At 43.1% G+C, this 17,258-nt stretch overlaps 1 protein-coding gene across 1 annotated transcript in view; it reads left to right on the top strand.

The window, feature by feature from the left end:
- The window catches only part of sema4c (sema domain, immunoglobulin domain (Ig), transmembrane domain (TM) and short cytoplasmic domain, (semaphorin) 4C), a 48,333-nt gene extending 32,810 nt beyond the window's left edge, over positions 1-15,523 (top strand). The window contains exons 9-15 of the mRNA XM_061071592.1: positions 1,196-1,340; positions 1,889-2,102; positions 6,746-6,861; positions 8,633-8,790; positions 9,334-9,425; positions 9,629-12,150; positions 14,360-15,523. Coding sequence (XP_060927575.1) covers positions 1,196-1,340; positions 1,889-2,102; positions 6,746-6,861; positions 8,633-8,790; positions 9,334-9,425; positions 9,629-10,524 — 1,621 coding nt within the window. The 3' untranslated portion in view covers positions 10,525-12,150; positions 14,360-15,523. The remainder of the gene's footprint in view (positions 1-1,195; positions 1,341-1,888; positions 2,103-6,745; positions 6,862-8,632; positions 8,791-9,333; positions 9,426-9,628; positions 12,151-14,359) is intronic.
- The last annotated feature ends 1,735 nt before the right edge of the window (positions 15,524-17,258 follow it).

The following is a 17,258-nucleotide window of genomic DNA, read 5'->3' as shown; positions in this document are numbered from 1 at the left end:
ATGAGTAAGATGAAGATGAGGGGCCTACAAGTATGATTCAATGAGTCTGGGTCATTTGTCAAATAGGGTTGCAAAATTCCGGGGAATTTTCAAAGTTGGAAACTTTCCATGGGAATCAATGGGAATTAAGGGGAATATACGGGAATATACGGGAATTAACGGGAATTCATGGGAATAAACTGGAAATGTTGTGGGTAATTTATACTAACTGTTTTACCTTGTCATATACAGACATAAATATAAACATTTTGTTTTGTCATAGGCTGATTTGAGCCCTGAGGAAACTTTGGGCACTTGACTATATGCTTCTGCATCGTTGTGTCATTCTTAACATAGGTCTTTGCACAGTATTTGCAAATGTACACAGCCTTTCCTTCTACATTGGATGGGGTGAAATGTCATATCACAAGATAGTGCACGTGGCATTGTTCTGTAGAATAAGATGAGAAAAAAGTTTGTAAAAAAACACTAATGCAATGCCAGAGATATAAATAGTTAGCCAAACAATTGGAATCGTCTATAAAAATATTTTATAATTGATGGATAAATGAATGGAAATAGGCTAGATGAACAGATGAACAATCCTCAATCAGCATGTTAATATGTTTTTCCCCAGTAATATCATTGATATTATTTTCAAAATTCCCCAAATTCCCGAACTTAACTTCGCATGGAAAGTTTCCGGAAAGTTTCCGGAAATTTACTGGAAACCTTCCGCCCCTTTGCAACCCTAGTGTCAATACCCAATTTCGGGTTCTGAAATTGGGTTGGAAGAGATCCCATAACCCTTAACCTTACCATTGAATAGAACGTGTTTCATGAATCATAGCACCTGCTGATTGATTTCACTGGCCTATGAAGGAGGTGTATCACATGAGTACAGTTTGAACAGCGCTGCAGAAAGAGAGGAGATGTCAACACATTTAATCATTTCCGCTTGCTCAGTAGTGGCCAGTTCAGGCTTCAGAGGTTCATTTTAATTTACTGCACTGTGATTCCTAAAAGTGTTTCAAAAACATGATCCTTTTCCGTGGGTTTGACCTGCAACTAATATGGAAGAACCAGTCTTCCGGTTTTTGCCCTTTGTCCTCCTGCTATTGAAAGTCACATTTTCCACAGGGAAGCCAAAGCTAATCTGTCTCACAGTTTTTTTACGGCCCGTGCACTAATTCTCCGCCTTGCTGCCGTGTTCCAGGGGAGACGTAGATGTGTCGGCCGTGTGCCAGTACCAGGTCGGTGATGTGAAGAAGGTGTTTGAAGGATCCTACAAGGAGTACAGGGAGTCATCTCAGAGGTGGGGACGCTACACCGGGGCTGTCCCTTCCCCACGGCCGGGATCGGTAAGAAACTGGGAACGCTCTAATAGCACATGCATGTATTTTTCAGACAACTTCAGGAAGCAAGAAAATAGGATGATGATTATAAGCTCTCGAAAAAAGGCCGTTTTATGTAATGATTTGGTGCATCTGCTTTTTGATCTACAACTGCATCATAAAAGCAGGGATGAGTGGGCAGGAAAAGGATAGAAGCGAGATAAAAGAGAGCAGAGGGTGGTATGGGTGGCATGGCTATGGAAGTGAAAAACAGCATAAGCTGGAATGACATAAAAAGCTGAGGATGTAATGATCCAGGACGAAAGGGAAGGAGGCAGAGGAAGGGGCGGGCGGAGGTGAGAGCAAGAGCAAAGAAAGATGGAGAGGTGGGGGGGGGCAGTCACAGCTCAGCCAGCTAATCATGCCAGCCTACGCCAGCTGCAGCTAAGAAGTTTCCTCCTCTTTCTCCTCCTTGGCCCCCTCTCACTCTTCCTTTTCGTCCTGTCCCTCCGTTCTTTCTCTCCTCGCTCCATTCCCCTCCCCTGTCTCTCCGTCCTGCTCTGTCTGTGCTGCAGTGTGTAACCAACTCCGACAGGGAGAGCGGCTACAACAGCTCGCTGCAGCTGCCCGACGCCACGCTCAACTTTGCCAAGAAGCACCCACTGATGGAGGACAAAGCTCTGGCGCGCCCCCTGCTGCTCGCCAAGGGCGTCAACTTCACCAGGCTGGCGGTGGATCGGGTCAACGCCCTGGACCAGCGGGCGTACAACATGCTCTTCATTGGCACAGGTACAAATAACACCGGGGATTCCATTATTGGTCGAAAACCCAACAAACTTAAGTTTTTTTTGTTTATATAGGCTATTGATCAAGGTTCTGCGCCTCCATCAATTCTTCACACTTATTCGTATTTTCACCTACAACCTCCTCATCTATGTTAGTTCATATTTTTCCGAGCTTTTTAGTTAAAACTTAAAGTTTCGTGCTCTTTTCTGACCTTAAAATTTTGTGTTGGCGGGTGATGCGTGGAATCTTCAGAACTGGAGGTCAGCGATGTCACCTCCTCTTCAGCCCATGAACACACTGACATTTCAGTGCTAATATAAAAATATCATAATGTGTTTACAGAGTTAGAACAGAGCCAAGTATACAGAAATGCTCTCCAGATAATTTAGCCCTTATAAAGTTGTTTCAGACAAAGCCTCTTTATTTTACAAAGCTGGCCAAGAGAATCCCACTCTCTCCAGCCTACAGCTGTAGATAGATAGATGGATGGATGGATGGATGGATGGATGGATGGATGGATGGATGGATGGATGGATGGATGGATGGATGGATGGATGGATGGATGGATGGATGGATGGATGGATGGATGGATGGATGGATGGATGGATGGATGGATGGATGGATGGATGGATGGATGGATGGATGGATGGATAGATAGATAGATAGATAGATAGATAGATAGATAGATAGATAGATAGATAGATAGATAGATAGATAGATAGATAGATAGATAGATAGATAGATAGATAGATAGATAGATAGATAGATAGATAGATAGATAGATAGATAGATAGATATATAGATAGATAGATTACTTTATTCATCCCCGAAGGGAAATTAAGTCGTCATAGCAGCCGGTATATTTGAATACAATAAAATACAATACAATAGAATAAAATAAAAAATATTTTAATTTTATTAAAGAATCCAGTATATACATACATTAACTGTACACACACACACATGTTTGTGAGAAGCTCCTTACAATATATAACATAATAATGTCCCAATCTAAAATGTTTTTAATTGTCAATGTGGAATTAGGAAATAAGATTTAGCTACGTTCTAAGTCTCTCTCCCTATTTCCCTATTCCCTTATTGTGTGGGGGGTGCAGTGGTGGGAGGGGGGAGCTACAGACTGCATGTGTTGTAGGGATGAGAGGGAGCCGTCCACGGCAGCAGACGGGGACAGGTACTGGCATTAGGAATGGTGACACAAACAACCCGCCATCTGGCCACACTTCAGATGGGTTTCAATTAACGGCTTGATTTGCACGTGTGAGATCCATCTTCACGCATCAAAGGAAACATCCACGTCTGCACGACTTAATTATTAACTCTGATCAGTGGCCTCCGGGCCCTTCTGCAGGTTTCCTGTTCTGGCATGGACCTGAAATCAGCAGGTCCTCCCGGAAATCTGAATGTTGAATCACACAGATCTGACAGTGGACTCCAGGGAATTTGAATGTAGCCCAGTCTCGTGAATGGAGAGATTCAGCTAATTACCATTCAGACCACTGCAGCATCAGGGTGACTCTGGCAACTCACAGTGTGACAACAGCGGACTCATGGCTTCTCTGCTGGCAAGCAGGGCGGCCAACCCGAACACACCAACACACACACACAAGGCTACCACACACACAAATTGATACGCACACATACATACACAGATTTGCACACTCACACAGTCTGAGCCAAGGGCAGTCGTCCCCACTTGTCGTGCTTCACAGCACAAACTCAACAGGGCCCCTGGCAGACGTGCGCTCATGGTGCCAATTGGGCTGTGGGCTTGATTAGCTATTAGCTGCAGCGTAGTGACAGCTGATGTGAAAAAAGAACGAGTGGAGGCGCCGGTGGAGACGGCTTTTCAGAAAAAACAGGATCTGGAAAAACCAGGAGAAAAACCTGGATTGAGGGATTAAATGACACAGCGAGAGGCGAGCGTGATGATACGTCTGCTGCTTGCTATGCAGTGTGATGTGTGCGTTTCCTCCTCTTAAGCCTCCTGGTGGCTACAGGGTCCACGCTGGTATTATCTGTGACAGTCTCTTAATGGAGAGTACCACACGGGAAAAGCATGAGTCACGTGACAGATCAAGGTCACCCCGACAGCTGTGGCTGAAACGCCTTTCATCACAGGGGGAGCGAAACCTGTTCACAATGCCCTGAATGAAAGACACCCAGGATCTCATCTTCCTTCTCCTGCAGCTCCCCATACACACCCTTTGAAAAAAACCCTCCAAATGTCTTTGATAATGTTACCTTTACCCGAGGTGCTAAAAGGCCTCTCACAGCGTCTCCACTCTTAAATTCACCTTTAAATTGTTCTTTGCTGAGCTGGACTCACTCGCAAATGCAGCTGCAAGTTCTGGCAGCAGAAAGTTGTTTTTTTACCTCATTTTCCATCATGTTCGGTTTCAGGGTGGCATGACATTTCAGTGCGGCTGGTGTGAAGAGTTTGACAAATTGAAGCTGATGAAAGTTGCAGACAATTTGATGACAGTAGCTCCGTGAAGTCACAAAGAGAAACTTACATTTGCTGAGAACACTTTCTATATAAAACAACACAAAGACATAGAAGAAAATCATCACAGTTTATAAGTACACAATAAAGTACATAAAGACTTTTGTTCCCGTTTACTATTAGCTAACTACTACTACCAACTCGTGCTTATTAATGATCCTTGCATCTATAAGTATCACTACTATTATTTGGATTATAACAACCAGTCTGACAGTGGCTGTCCATGCTCTCTCTCTCTCTCTGTCTCTCTCTCTCTCTCTCTGTATTCCACTTCGTTGCTGCCTACTCACTGTCTGTCTGTCATGATTTACTGGAGCACCTAAAGATCTCTAAACCAGCTGCTCGGTTGTTAACAAACACAACAAGACAAGATCTGTCTTAGTCGCTCCTCACTGCCCACCATGGATCGTACTGATCACCTATAAAACACTCCATGGTTCAGCCCCCAGTTATATCGCTGAATTACTGCTCCCCTGTGCCCCAGAGTGCAGCTTCAGATACTCGGGCAAAGCTCTGCTGGCTGTTCCTGAGTCCCAGCTCAGGACTAAAGGTGACCAGGCTGTTTCAGCCCCTCAGCTCTGGAACTCTCTGCCCCAGGACCTGAAGCTTGTGACATCTTTTAAATCACTCCTTAAACCAGAGTGGCTCTCAGTAGAGCCCATACCTCCACCATGCCAAACAGTACTCTTCAATTGAATCAAGCTGCAGAATTGCAGACACTCATAGATATAAGTTCCCTAAATATGTATAGCAGAAAATTGTCAAGATCTATAAATGTTTTCTGGGAAATGCTGAAAAAAACAAACATCTAACCTGTGTCTCATCCTTCTGCCAAGATTTGTGGAAATCGGCTCAGTAGTTTTTGCATAATCCTGCTGACTAACAAAATACACAACCAACAAACAAACAAACCAGCAGACAGGGGACACAACATAATATTTTATTATTTTAACAAAAAAATCATTTTAGGGATCCCAGTACATCATTTTATATCCTACATACTCTGTCTGTTTTATTATTTGATTGCTAATGTTTTAATACTGTAATCTAATGTTTGGATTCCCTAATCTCATTTGCCTAAGTGAGGAAATATTGTAAAACCTTTTCAACCATGTCAAGCACCTTGTAACAGTACCATATAAATAAAGTTATTATTATATTATTAATATTAATGATCTTGGCTTGACTGACAATTATCCTATTGTGACAAGTAGAAGAAAAGGATTAAACCTTTAGCACTGCATTAACATGATTGAGCGTTGGAAGGCACGTGGGCTTTGGGCAGTCGCTGGAGTTTACGAGATGCAGCTAAAGAAAGTGTTTGTTAGCAGCGCACGATGAGTTTATTCTTAAATATTTAAACAAGTTGTCACAGCATCAGAGGTGTGTGTTTGTGTATCATAATATATCATCATGAATATGTATATGAGCTGCTCGGCACTCACAGGTGTGAGTTGCTGAATATTTTAGTAAATCATCAATATTTAGGTAAAAATCCTGTGCACTCACAGATGTTTGTTTACACATCTTGAATATTCAAATCGACTGGTGGGCTGTGTGTGTGTGTGTGTGTGCGTGTGTGCGTGTGTGCGTGTGTGTGTGTGTGTGTGAGTGTGTGTGTGTGTGTGTGTGTGTGTGTGTGTGTGTGTGTGTGTGTGTGTGTGTGTGCGTGTGTGCGTGTGTGCGTGTGTGCGTGTGTGCGTGCGTGCGTGCGTGCGTGTGTGCGTGTGTGCGTGTGTGTGTGAGTGTGTGTGTGTGTGTGTGTGTGTGTGTGTGTGTGTGTGTGTGTGTGTGTGTGTGTGTGTGTTAATTGCAGAATGTCTTTATTATTCAAATGAATTTTGTGTGTGTGCATAGTTTTTGATATCATATAAATGGTATTTGTTTAAATGAGCTGCTCAGCTGTCAGGTGTGTGTTTTTTGCGAATGGTTTGTAGTTGGATTCATCTCAGTTTTAGAACTATTAGTTTGAAAATACATATATTTATGCATGTCATGAGAAATTGCCCTGAAGGGATGGGGAACGTCCATTACACTGAAGTGAAAATGAACTGAGAGTTTGATTGAGCACACCAGATGTGAGCTGACTCTTCTCCCCCCCCCCCCTGTCTCCGTGCTGCAGCGGAGGGCTGGCTGCAGAGAGTGCTGATCATCGGCTCCGAGGCCCATGTGATCGAGGAGATCCAGCTGTTTGAGACGGGACAGCCGGTGGACAGCCTGACCATCTCCCACTCCAAGGTAAGGAAGCACGGAGAGTATGTCTCGCAGTCATTGTCAGACTCTGAGATGAACGTACCAGTAGGACTCATGAAAACAGCAGTATAATGTCTTCCCTGGGGGGGGGGGCACTTTGAAGTCAAGGACATTATCTTTTGATAGTGTTAGCAGGGTAAGCTTGAATTGGGCTAGGATACTTTAAATCGCTACTAGAAACTCTGCATTACAATAACTGACTGGGGGCATGTTTTTAAATTTTTTTATATGATATATGATATTTTATATGAGGTATTTGCCACACTGAGAGTGTCTAAAAGACATTCCAGGGAGGGTTAGTAATTTTTTAATAAAGATCATTTATTAGAAAAGCTAACCTATGTAATCAGGGGTAAAGCACAGGAATTTGAAGAGGTGGGGGCACCCTTAATGGACTTTCTCAGGCAACGGTAGATCATATCTATCTGTAGGGATATCGAGTGTGACATTTTTATTTTATTTTATTTATTATTGTTATTATTTTAGGTAGGTATGTATGTTTGTTTGCGTGTGTTTATCTTTATTTATTTATTATTATTTTTATTTTTTTTGTATGTATGTGTATGCAGTGAAAATCGCCTGCATTTCATTGTGCAACTTGTGTGGTATGTGTCAATGTGTTTTGTAGGTTCTTATTGGAAATTAATAAAAAAAACATTGTTCAAAAAAAATAAAAAAAATAAAGATCATTTAAAGGAGGAGGAGCAAAAAAAATAAAAAATAAAGATCATTTAAAGGAGGAGGAGCAAGTCCACACAAGCCTGATAAATCAAGCATCCTTAAAATGCCAAAGGTTTTTATGTTTGTCCGGTATGTTACGGCAACATTTTTATATTTTTCATGAGGAGTAATTGTGTAATAATTTGTGTTTTTTTTAGTTTACATTCTGAGCGTGAGGACATCATGTCAGCATTCACTGTTAAAAATGAGCTGATGTGCTTAATATTTGCACATAAGGATGTGTCACATGAAAAGTTTGCACCGTTCCTTCCGTGTTTTGGTTTCTCCTGACGGACCAGTACATGTGGTTCTCGTCTTCATTTGACCAAATTCCTCAAAGCAGCTCACATTTATGTTGCATCACTCGTTCATTGGTATTCTGTGATATCAGCCGAGCTATGTCCGTGTTGATCTGTTAATGACCTTTTCGGCAGACACTTACAATCACGGCTAGGCCCTGTGGCACTCGGCAGATGTTTTTTATCAACACTGCCCTTTTTCAGATCAAGTGTTACCTCGCCCCATGAATCCAAAACTCTCCTCACAATAACGGTAATTACAATCCTTCACCACCGTTGGGGAATTGAACCTCTGCCCCCGTTGTTTTCTCAAACTCCCGGCCCTGTCAACGGAAGGCTGAGCGTTGATTCCGGCCGCGTCCCCCTGGCTCCACAACGGCATGTCTGCAGATCGATGCCGTTTTGATGGGGTGTGCTCCGCCCGTAAGCCTACTGCTTATCTCATTAATGCTGGCTTAGCCGCGACCAGACATTTTATAACAGCTTTTGCGGAAAAAAGAGCGCAGGCCAGATTGGATTGGAAGAGGGTCGAGGGAGTGAATGTTATTGTAATTGAGAGTCATTATCCCATTATCTCCTCTAACCCTGAACTGAGTCACTCTCCCTCTCTTCCTCTCTGTTTATCTTTCCTCTTGTCCTTTTTATTCATCTCTCTCTGGTTTCTGTTTTACGGATGGCTGGATCTGTTCTTTGTCTTCCTTCCTCTCACATCTTCTTCTCTCTCGGTTTCTCTGTAGAAGTACTTGTATATCGGCTCCCGGTCTGAAGTTCTCCAGCTGCCCTTGGCCAACTGCAGCCGCTATCAGTCACAGCCGGACTGTCTTCTGGCCCGGGATCCTTACTGCGCCTGGGACAGTGAGGGTCGGGCCTGCGTCCGCATCGACCTCCATCGCAGGTGAGAGCCATGTGCATCCATTCATACCAAGAAATATAGATTCAAACCAGTAGAGCTTTCAGAATGTGTCCTCTTGATGTTGATGCCTGTATGTTTTTATTGAATGCATATAAGCAGCTCCTTACTGATAGCAGACTTTCAAAAGAAAATCCTCACCCCTATGAAAAATTGTTAGCACCGATAGCAAACAAACTTTGACGTCTTCTTTTTGTTCTTCGGCAAAAAATAGAGGAGCAATGTACAGTGGGAGGTGGAATTTAACATAATTTCTAAAGTCACACTGTGTATGCCCAGTTTAAAAGGCTGATGTATCAGTCTCACTAAGTACATTCAAAGGTTATCTGTTCCTACAATTTGGAAATTATCTTCTTTAGGATTTGGTTTGAAGTGTTTTCTATAAATTGAGGTTATTTTGAGTTTCGAGTATGAGCTCGACACACATACATATATATTGGTGCGGTCCTGGCTGTAGCACTCAGGATGGAAACGTCCCTGAGGTCCATTATTAATGTTCCGCTCTGCTCTCTGCTGTTTCCTCTCCAGCTCCCCCTCCTCCCTGTCACAGGACCTCTTGCTGGAAAGGTTCACCCGGGGAAAAACCAAGTTCGATAAGCCTGTCTCCATCCCCAGCCCCGGTGAGTATGGGGCCACATCTCAGTAGTGGCCCCTTGTGGGAATTGGCTGTCAGTGCTGAATGCAATTTGGTAGCAAAGAAATATATAGGGAATATATTTGAATTGAGCTGAAAGAGTTGAATTAATCAGAAGAGAGCTTGCTGCTGTAGAATATGATTTGGAGGTATGATGACTAAACACGCACTTCTCCTGTGCTCCTGCAGAACACTCCCGTCTGAGGAACGTAACCGTGGTGGTGGGCTCTGACATGGTGCTGCCTTGCCAGCTGGTCTCCAACCTGGCTCAGCCCTTCTGGGTTCTCAACGACCGTGAGCTGCAGCTGGGAGACCCAGAGGCTGGAGGGCCACGCTTTGACCGGACCCTCAAAGCCCTGGTCATCCCCGAGGCGGGCCAGATGCAAGCCGGCCGCTACATCTGCTACTCCGAGGAGCAGGGAGTCAAGTTTCAGACCGAGCGCTACCAGGTGGCTGTCGTCGCCAGTGCTCCGGTCTTCATGGAGGCGCGGGCTCCAGACAGCAGCATGGGGCTGTTCTGGGTGCTGGTGATAACGCTCGGAGTGGCGTGCCTGCTGCTCCTGGTAGCAGCCCTTTACCTGCGTAGGAGGCTGAAGCTGGCGTTGGGGAAAGGAGCCGACATGAAGCCTCTTGAGAGTACCCTGGTGTATCCCATCACTCTGCCCAAGGAGCCACCCACCTTCGTGCCGAGCAAGATGCCCAGCGACGAGGACCGCTTTTGGGAAACCGGCGCCAACTACTACTACTCGGACGGCTCACTGAAGATCGTTCCCGGTCACGCCCTGGCGCCCAACAGTGTCAGCAGTACGGCGTCGCCCAGCGCCATTCCCGGCCAGCCCATTCACTCCCCCAGCCGTCTCAGCCTGACCAATATCCGAGGCTCTGGTAGCAATGGCTACATCCGCCTCAACCTGAGCACAGCAGGGGAGGAGAGGGCTAGCGGAGCTGGCGCTGGGGGCGGCGGACTGGGAGGCCTCGGCTTGGGCGGGAACGACTACTCCAGCCCTTTCAAGGAAGAGCTGAGACGCACCCTGCAACAGAGGAGCGTGCTGCCCGACGCAAACCCAGAGGAGTCGTCCGTCTAGGCGCCCGTCCTCCTCTGTCTCCATTCCCTGAGTTGGAAAAACTAAACAACCAACCTACCTCCCTCCCCTGTGAGGATGCCTGCTCTCTCTCTCTCTTTCATCGACAAGCTGTCAATTCCCCGTGCTCTCTTTCTCTCTCTCGCTACGCCGATGCCCGTTTGGTTCACTGTAGACTTTTAGAGCACACAGCATGTTAATTATACGCACTCATACATCGTGTTCGCCAACACTCTCTCCTGTAATTATTGTGCTCTGGGCAGCATCACCACTTGTGTAAATTGTGTATGTAAAAAGCCTGAACGCAAAGGAGAGCCCCTCCGGAATGGAAATCAAACAAATGGCGTTACGTGTTTCCTGAAGGGCACATTTCTTTTTACGTTGAGCGGACCAAGTGAAGCTTCTAGTCCCCAGTTGACGAACAGGAAACGCAACTGACTGGAAACATTGAACGGATTCTCTTTCCCTCTTTTTCCTTTGAGACTGTTTCAGCTTACTGCACTTATAAACTGGGAAGCACGTTTTCCGTTTTTGTATTCGTGAGCCATGAGTGTGAGAGCGGTATATAAAAAGACTAATTAATCTCGAAGCAAGTCGACAATCATGTCCCTTCAGCGGGAGTCCTGCACGGGACAGAGAGGAGAGGAGAGAGAGCGAGAGACAAAGAGAGGGGGAATTAAACGGAAAATTAAGAGAAGCGTACCGAAAGGCGCATTGAGGTTGCTTTTTTTCGAATGAAAGACAATCTCTTACGACTTTCTCTGCTCAATTTGTGAGCTTTCTCCCGCATTGTATTTACCCACGGAGGGAGTGCTCGATCCCTTCCACTTTCATTTGTTGTGATGGTTGGTTTGAACGAAGACATTTCTTGTTGTTCTTTACTTGTTCCTTTTCTATGTCTTATGGACTACAGCAGTGTTCAGATGATTGTCAAGTGACTGATGCCCCCCCTCCCCTGTGATTGACTATGTGAGGGCAAGCACGGTGACCCCCTACTGCACGTTCAAGTCCAGCATTCAACGAGTTCACTCCAAATAACATTTGCACACTGTACAACTGACATGTGTTTAGGTTGGGCTGTTGTGGACGTTTACTTTCCTTAAAAAAGAAGAAGAGACTGTTTGCATTCGGCTCTTAGCAGCGGAACGATGATTGCGCACTTAGTTTCAAATTGAAGTTGACATGAAGAGATGACGCATGGAGAATGTAGTTGAACCCTCACTGTTGCGACCGCTGTGGATGTCCCAATAAGTGCTTTATATCTTCTGTGTTTGGTGAGGGTGGTAATTTACACTGCCAAGAAGGAAACTACCCCTCCCACACACACACACACACACACACACACATTTTACACACATTCAAAGTCCTATGAATGCCAATCATCCTGGACTACAGTGTGTTTGTGATGCCCCCCCTCATGGAACCCCTCCCCTCTTACCGATGCCCAGAGACTGACCCAGGGCCACTGTGGACTCATACAGAGGAAGAGCACTGTAAAACACACCAACACAAAAAGAACAGATTCACACAGTGTCAATGGAAGAATGGACAGACAGACAAACAGACAGAACGCTGCTGTGCTGAGAAAACACTGGCTCCAGGCGGAAAGCAGCCATTTCCCAGTGACAGGTATTGTTCCACCTAATTAAATTCTTGCAAACAGATTTGGGCAGACTCCTAACCTTTAACGATTTCCAATTGAAATTGTTGGTTTTAGTGCTGCTCAGTGTTTTGTTTAGAATTATTCGGTTTACTTATCAGGCTTATCTTGCTTTCGCTTTGTTCAATATATCCCTGAAAGGAATAATACAGCATGTTGGAAAATATTCTTATTTGCTCACTTGCTTAGAGTGACACGAGAACAAAGACTGAATGTAAAGATAGACGACATGTCCACTACAGAAATAAAGGCAAAATATCCTGTATAGGAATGCTGCCATATTGTGCCGATGACGTCATTGGTCTCAAGACAGTCTCGTCGTGACGTTTCACTCAATTTCTATAGCATGCATTTTGCAGCCACCCACTAGGGGGCAATCAAGACATGAGCCGTCATGTCATCCATCTTCATAAAACAATCTATGGATGAGAAGAACAAGACAACTGTCATACCTGTCCATTGAATATGAAGCTCCATCTATCATCCTGTAAACTTATAAAGCAGCCTATTTCCAAAAGTAAAAAAGCTGAATAAATAACACGTTATTTGTTTCATCCAACTAAAAGCCAACGTGTAAAATCACCAGCAATTCACAGACTCCAGTCACTGCTCCAAGACAAGAGATTATACAGCACATAATCTCATGTCACACTGAAAACCGTTGTTTTACATTTAGGTTTTGTGCAGCTTAGAGAAACAAGACGTCATGTGTTAATTAGTGAGCTGCAGGGGTTCTGGTGGGTATTTGCCCTAATTTAGACAGAGCCAGGTTTTCGCTGTTTCCAGTCTTTAAACTAAACTAAACAAACCATCTCTGGCTCCAGTTCTACACAAAAGACACAAGAGTCAAATGCATATTTTCATCTAAATCTCAGCAAGAAAGAGGATAAGCCTCCTCCCCAGAATGTCAATTTTATTTAAATGATGAGACAAGTCATAATCGGTTGATGATTTGGTTGATTACCACTATCATTGCTCATTAAAGCGTTATGAGACTAGCAAGAAAACTGGTCTTATAGATAACATAGAGCAGTGCAGTTACATAATTTGGCCTCTAAACACAATAAGTTCATGTAGCCTGGTTTAAGAATGTCAGATCAGTATATATATTAAGATGAAGGCATTTCCGTCCACCGTTAGCATGTGTTTATATATATAATGTTAGCCCTGTTAGTGGTGCAGCTCTTGGTCAGATGGTCCCGACTGGACTCGTTTTAATGGATTACTACAAAATGTGTTTGAGACATTCATGGTCGCCTCAGGATGAATTGTTGTAACTTGATGATCCTGGGACTTTTCCCTTAGCCACACCACAAGGTCAAATTCATTTCATTATCTTGTTTTATGAGCAGATTCCTGTAAAACCCACAACCCTCCCATCAGCCTTAGCTGTACTTTATGTTCAGAGCTAATTAGCTAATGTAACCTTGCGTAACATTGTGACGTGATAAACCTTATACTTTCTGAGGTTAAGTGAGCACGCTTATGATCCTTTTTAACACAAAGCACCACTTTGCTCCAGTACGGTCTCTCACACTTCCTAGCATGGATGTAAACTTCAACTCTTTTTATAGCACATGTTCTGCCCTATATGACCGGTCTCCTTCCCTTCTAACGTTCTCCTTGTGTGCTCTTTTATTAAAGTTTTGAGGGACGGGTGCATCAGAAAATCATTCATGGCTGGCAAGAGATAAGAAAAGGGTCGGCACGCTGCCTGAAGCTCCCAGCCAGAACATTTTATCAAAAAGAGAATATTTCAATCTGCCGAAGATCAAAATGGGTCGACCACGGCAAGACCTTTGCCTGACTGAAACCTCTGTTTAATTACAATTTTATTCTTGAAAGATTCAGACAGGATACTGGAACTTTTTGTACCGATCTAAAACTCAAAAATAGCAGACATTAGTTTCACGGCTGCTGAAATACATATTTTTGCATAATTTCTATTAATCTGCAATTAATCAAGGTATAATGATGTGTTAGAATGAGGCACCACACCAATTCACAAACGGTAATATAATCATGTCCTAAAAAATTACAACCTAGTTTCTGATGTAATTTCAATAAAAAGATTGAAATACAGCCCAAACTGCATTTGAAAGTGAAAAAGTCATATTGAGCCGAGCTGTTATTAACTTCACATAATTGTGTGTCTTCTTTCTGTCCTGTTTCCATCAGGGGTGGCTAATGTGTTTTTTGGGACGTGTCTGTTTGGACCAGAGGAGCACAGCAAGACGGAAGGAGAGGACAGAACTACTCTGTTTTGTCCCACTGTGTACAGATCATGGAGAAAGATGTAGAATATCAAACATGATCCCAATGTCATGGAGCTACTCAGCCATCAGCTCTCCATCCTTGCGTTGCATGATCCTCTGCAAGTGGACTGTACATCTTTGATATGATCATCCTTGTACAAGTGCATCATTTTGACTGATCATTTTTCTGACTTTTACAGACACTAATATTGTGGAACACTAATGCTCTCTTTGAAAAGAAAACACAACTAAAATATGTCTGATTTTAATGGTTCAAGGGTTGTACAGGAATATTCATGGCTGCATTTCAACTTGTTTACTTTTTCTGTGCCTGTTCACCTTTTGAAATAAGCCAAAGTAGACTGCAGTTGCTTTTGTTCTTGTTGAAGTACCTTAAATTAATCTTATTTGATTCCTGATCGATATTTAAATCTCAGCAGTCCGTCCACTTTGCTACACTGAGCTGATTTCCGCGATGTTTTCTTCACATTTATTTGAGCAGCAAATTTCCCCCTCAGGCAAAACACAATGATGGCTTGATGCTGACTGACTTCCTGTTTTTTTTTCTGTTTACAGTACAGTGAGTAGTGATCTGCTGGATCTGATTCTTGATGCCCTCACTTTTATCAAAGGCTGAATGATATACCAAAACTTACCCATTATTTAATTTGTCAGCTCCTGTAAAACCAAATAAGTAAATGCTGATCAGTGCTTAACTGAGCCCACTTTAGTATTAATTTCCCTGAGGCAGAAAGATAAAACCAAATTGCTCTTTACACTGGTAGTAATGTCTTAATAGATTCTCCATTTACAATTAGGCTTTAACTTTAATTTAACATGTTGCAAAAACGAAAAGAAAATGAAAACAGGCATTAGGCTTGAAAATGAATGCTTATATAATGCACTTTAGGTGCATTCCCTAAGTTCTTACTCATTTGTTTGCTCATAACATTTCTTTCACATGAGGCTTTAAGTTCTGCTGTTTTCTCACGTTATTATTTGTATTATTTTATTATCAGCCCGGTTTAATTTTGCCCCATTTGTTGCTGGTCTGTTAGTGATCTTTTATGTTTGTTTTTAAACTATGTTAAGTAACTTATTTCACTTGTACAAACATGTTGATATTTATTATCATTGTACATATGTCCTTATTTTTTATATGTGTATATATACACAAATAAAAATAGAGATATACCTGAGGTGTGCGATTTTGTTTTTTAAAGTGTAAGTTTGCCAATTTTTACACATCAAAGTCCGTTGCAGGCTGGACTGGGTTGATGATAACAGCTGCACAGTGTTTTTTGGAGATTTGTTAAGTCTGAGAAAATAAACCTGATGTCAGGAAAAGTTTGGTTTATTCATTTTGACCCATATGTTTTACCAATGCGTAACACTATGTTACTGAAGTGCTCCTTTAGCTCATATTTAGGATAACATGTAGGTAAATCAGTGAAAGCGATAATACATTTGCTTCCTGTGGAGCAGGAAATCCACAGCATGGCTTTGCATTGAGTTGAACGTAGGATAACTTAGAGCGTAGTTGTTAACATACTTGCTTTACAAAAGGATGTTAAGCTTATCTTACCAGAGCTTCAGAATGACCAATGAACCTCCAGCTACGATAGGCCGACGCATCTCTGACAAACCTGCTTCTGCTGTAACAATTATCTGTAAGTGTTGAGAAGGGTGTTGCAGAAAAAATAGTCAGCAGGCGACCAGAGATGTGGATAATGCCAATGTGTTGATTAAATGGTTGGAATTTCTTTCATAGAGTCAGTATTATGCTGATAAAAAAGAAGAAAGAGCAAAAAACGCTGGCAGCTCCACACATCTTTGGTCTAATATAAAAAATAATGTAACAAAAAACACTTTTATTGTAATAGATTGTGTCAAATGACAATAAAAATGTACCTCTAATCAACACATTAAGGACGTGACAGATGGTGTTGATGGTGATCACTATTTAAATGGTGACAGAAAGAATTCAAACGATAATTACGATGACAGTGACATAATGAGCACATTGAAGCATATAGTGAAAAACCTACAGACGGTATTCATGCTGTTAGTGGCACCCGGCGTAAGTGAGGGCACATACACTAATGCAAAGTGAATATCACAGGTCAAAGTTGAACTCCACATGAAGCCATGCTGTGGATTTGCTTGTCACAGGAAGCAAATGTATTTATTTTTTTGTTCTCCTGCTTGTGCTGATTGGAAGTGAACTAGGAGGCAACGTTTTGCTGCTGATGCATTCACGTAGGTGTAACCGGGCCAATTTCCTGTCTTTACATTGACTTTGCATGTGCACAAAAAAATCGCTTCGTATTTGCTGTGAATGCAGCAATAGAGCATGGTCGCACACATCACTTCCTGTGTGAGCGAGAAGGCGAATATAACGTTTGCTTCCTATAGCAAAAAAAACTGGCAGCGTGGCTTTGAGTTGAACTTGGGTGAACTTTGACCTGGGATATTCACTTCACAGTACAAATTCAGTGATACTTCACTGCTGAACATCACGAGCTGTTTCATTTCCCCAGTGTGTACTGCCTGACAACAACACCAGCAGTGGAGCTTCCTTCCCCGGACTCGCGCAGCTTGCCTGGTGTCAACAGAGGAAGCCACATGCTTCATGTGGTCGATAGTCCCAGCTGTGGAGAGAGGATCCCTGTTGCATCTGATCTCTGTGTAGTCAGCTGCGCCACAGACTCTCAAACCTCAGAAAAGGAGGAACTCAGTGGGAGATTCAGACAGTGTGGGTCTGTGTGGGTACAAGGTTTACTGAGCTTTCCAACACTTCACCCACCTGTTGGGGCTTATTG

Source organism: Limanda limanda, chromosome 5, assembly GCF_963576545.1.
Source record: "Limanda limanda chromosome 5, fLimLim1.1, whole genome shotgun sequence".
Lineage (NCBI taxonomy): Eukaryota > Metazoa > Chordata > Actinopteri > Pleuronectiformes > Pleuronectidae > Limanda > Limanda limanda.
This window is presented reverse-complemented; position numbering and strand designations above follow the sequence as displayed.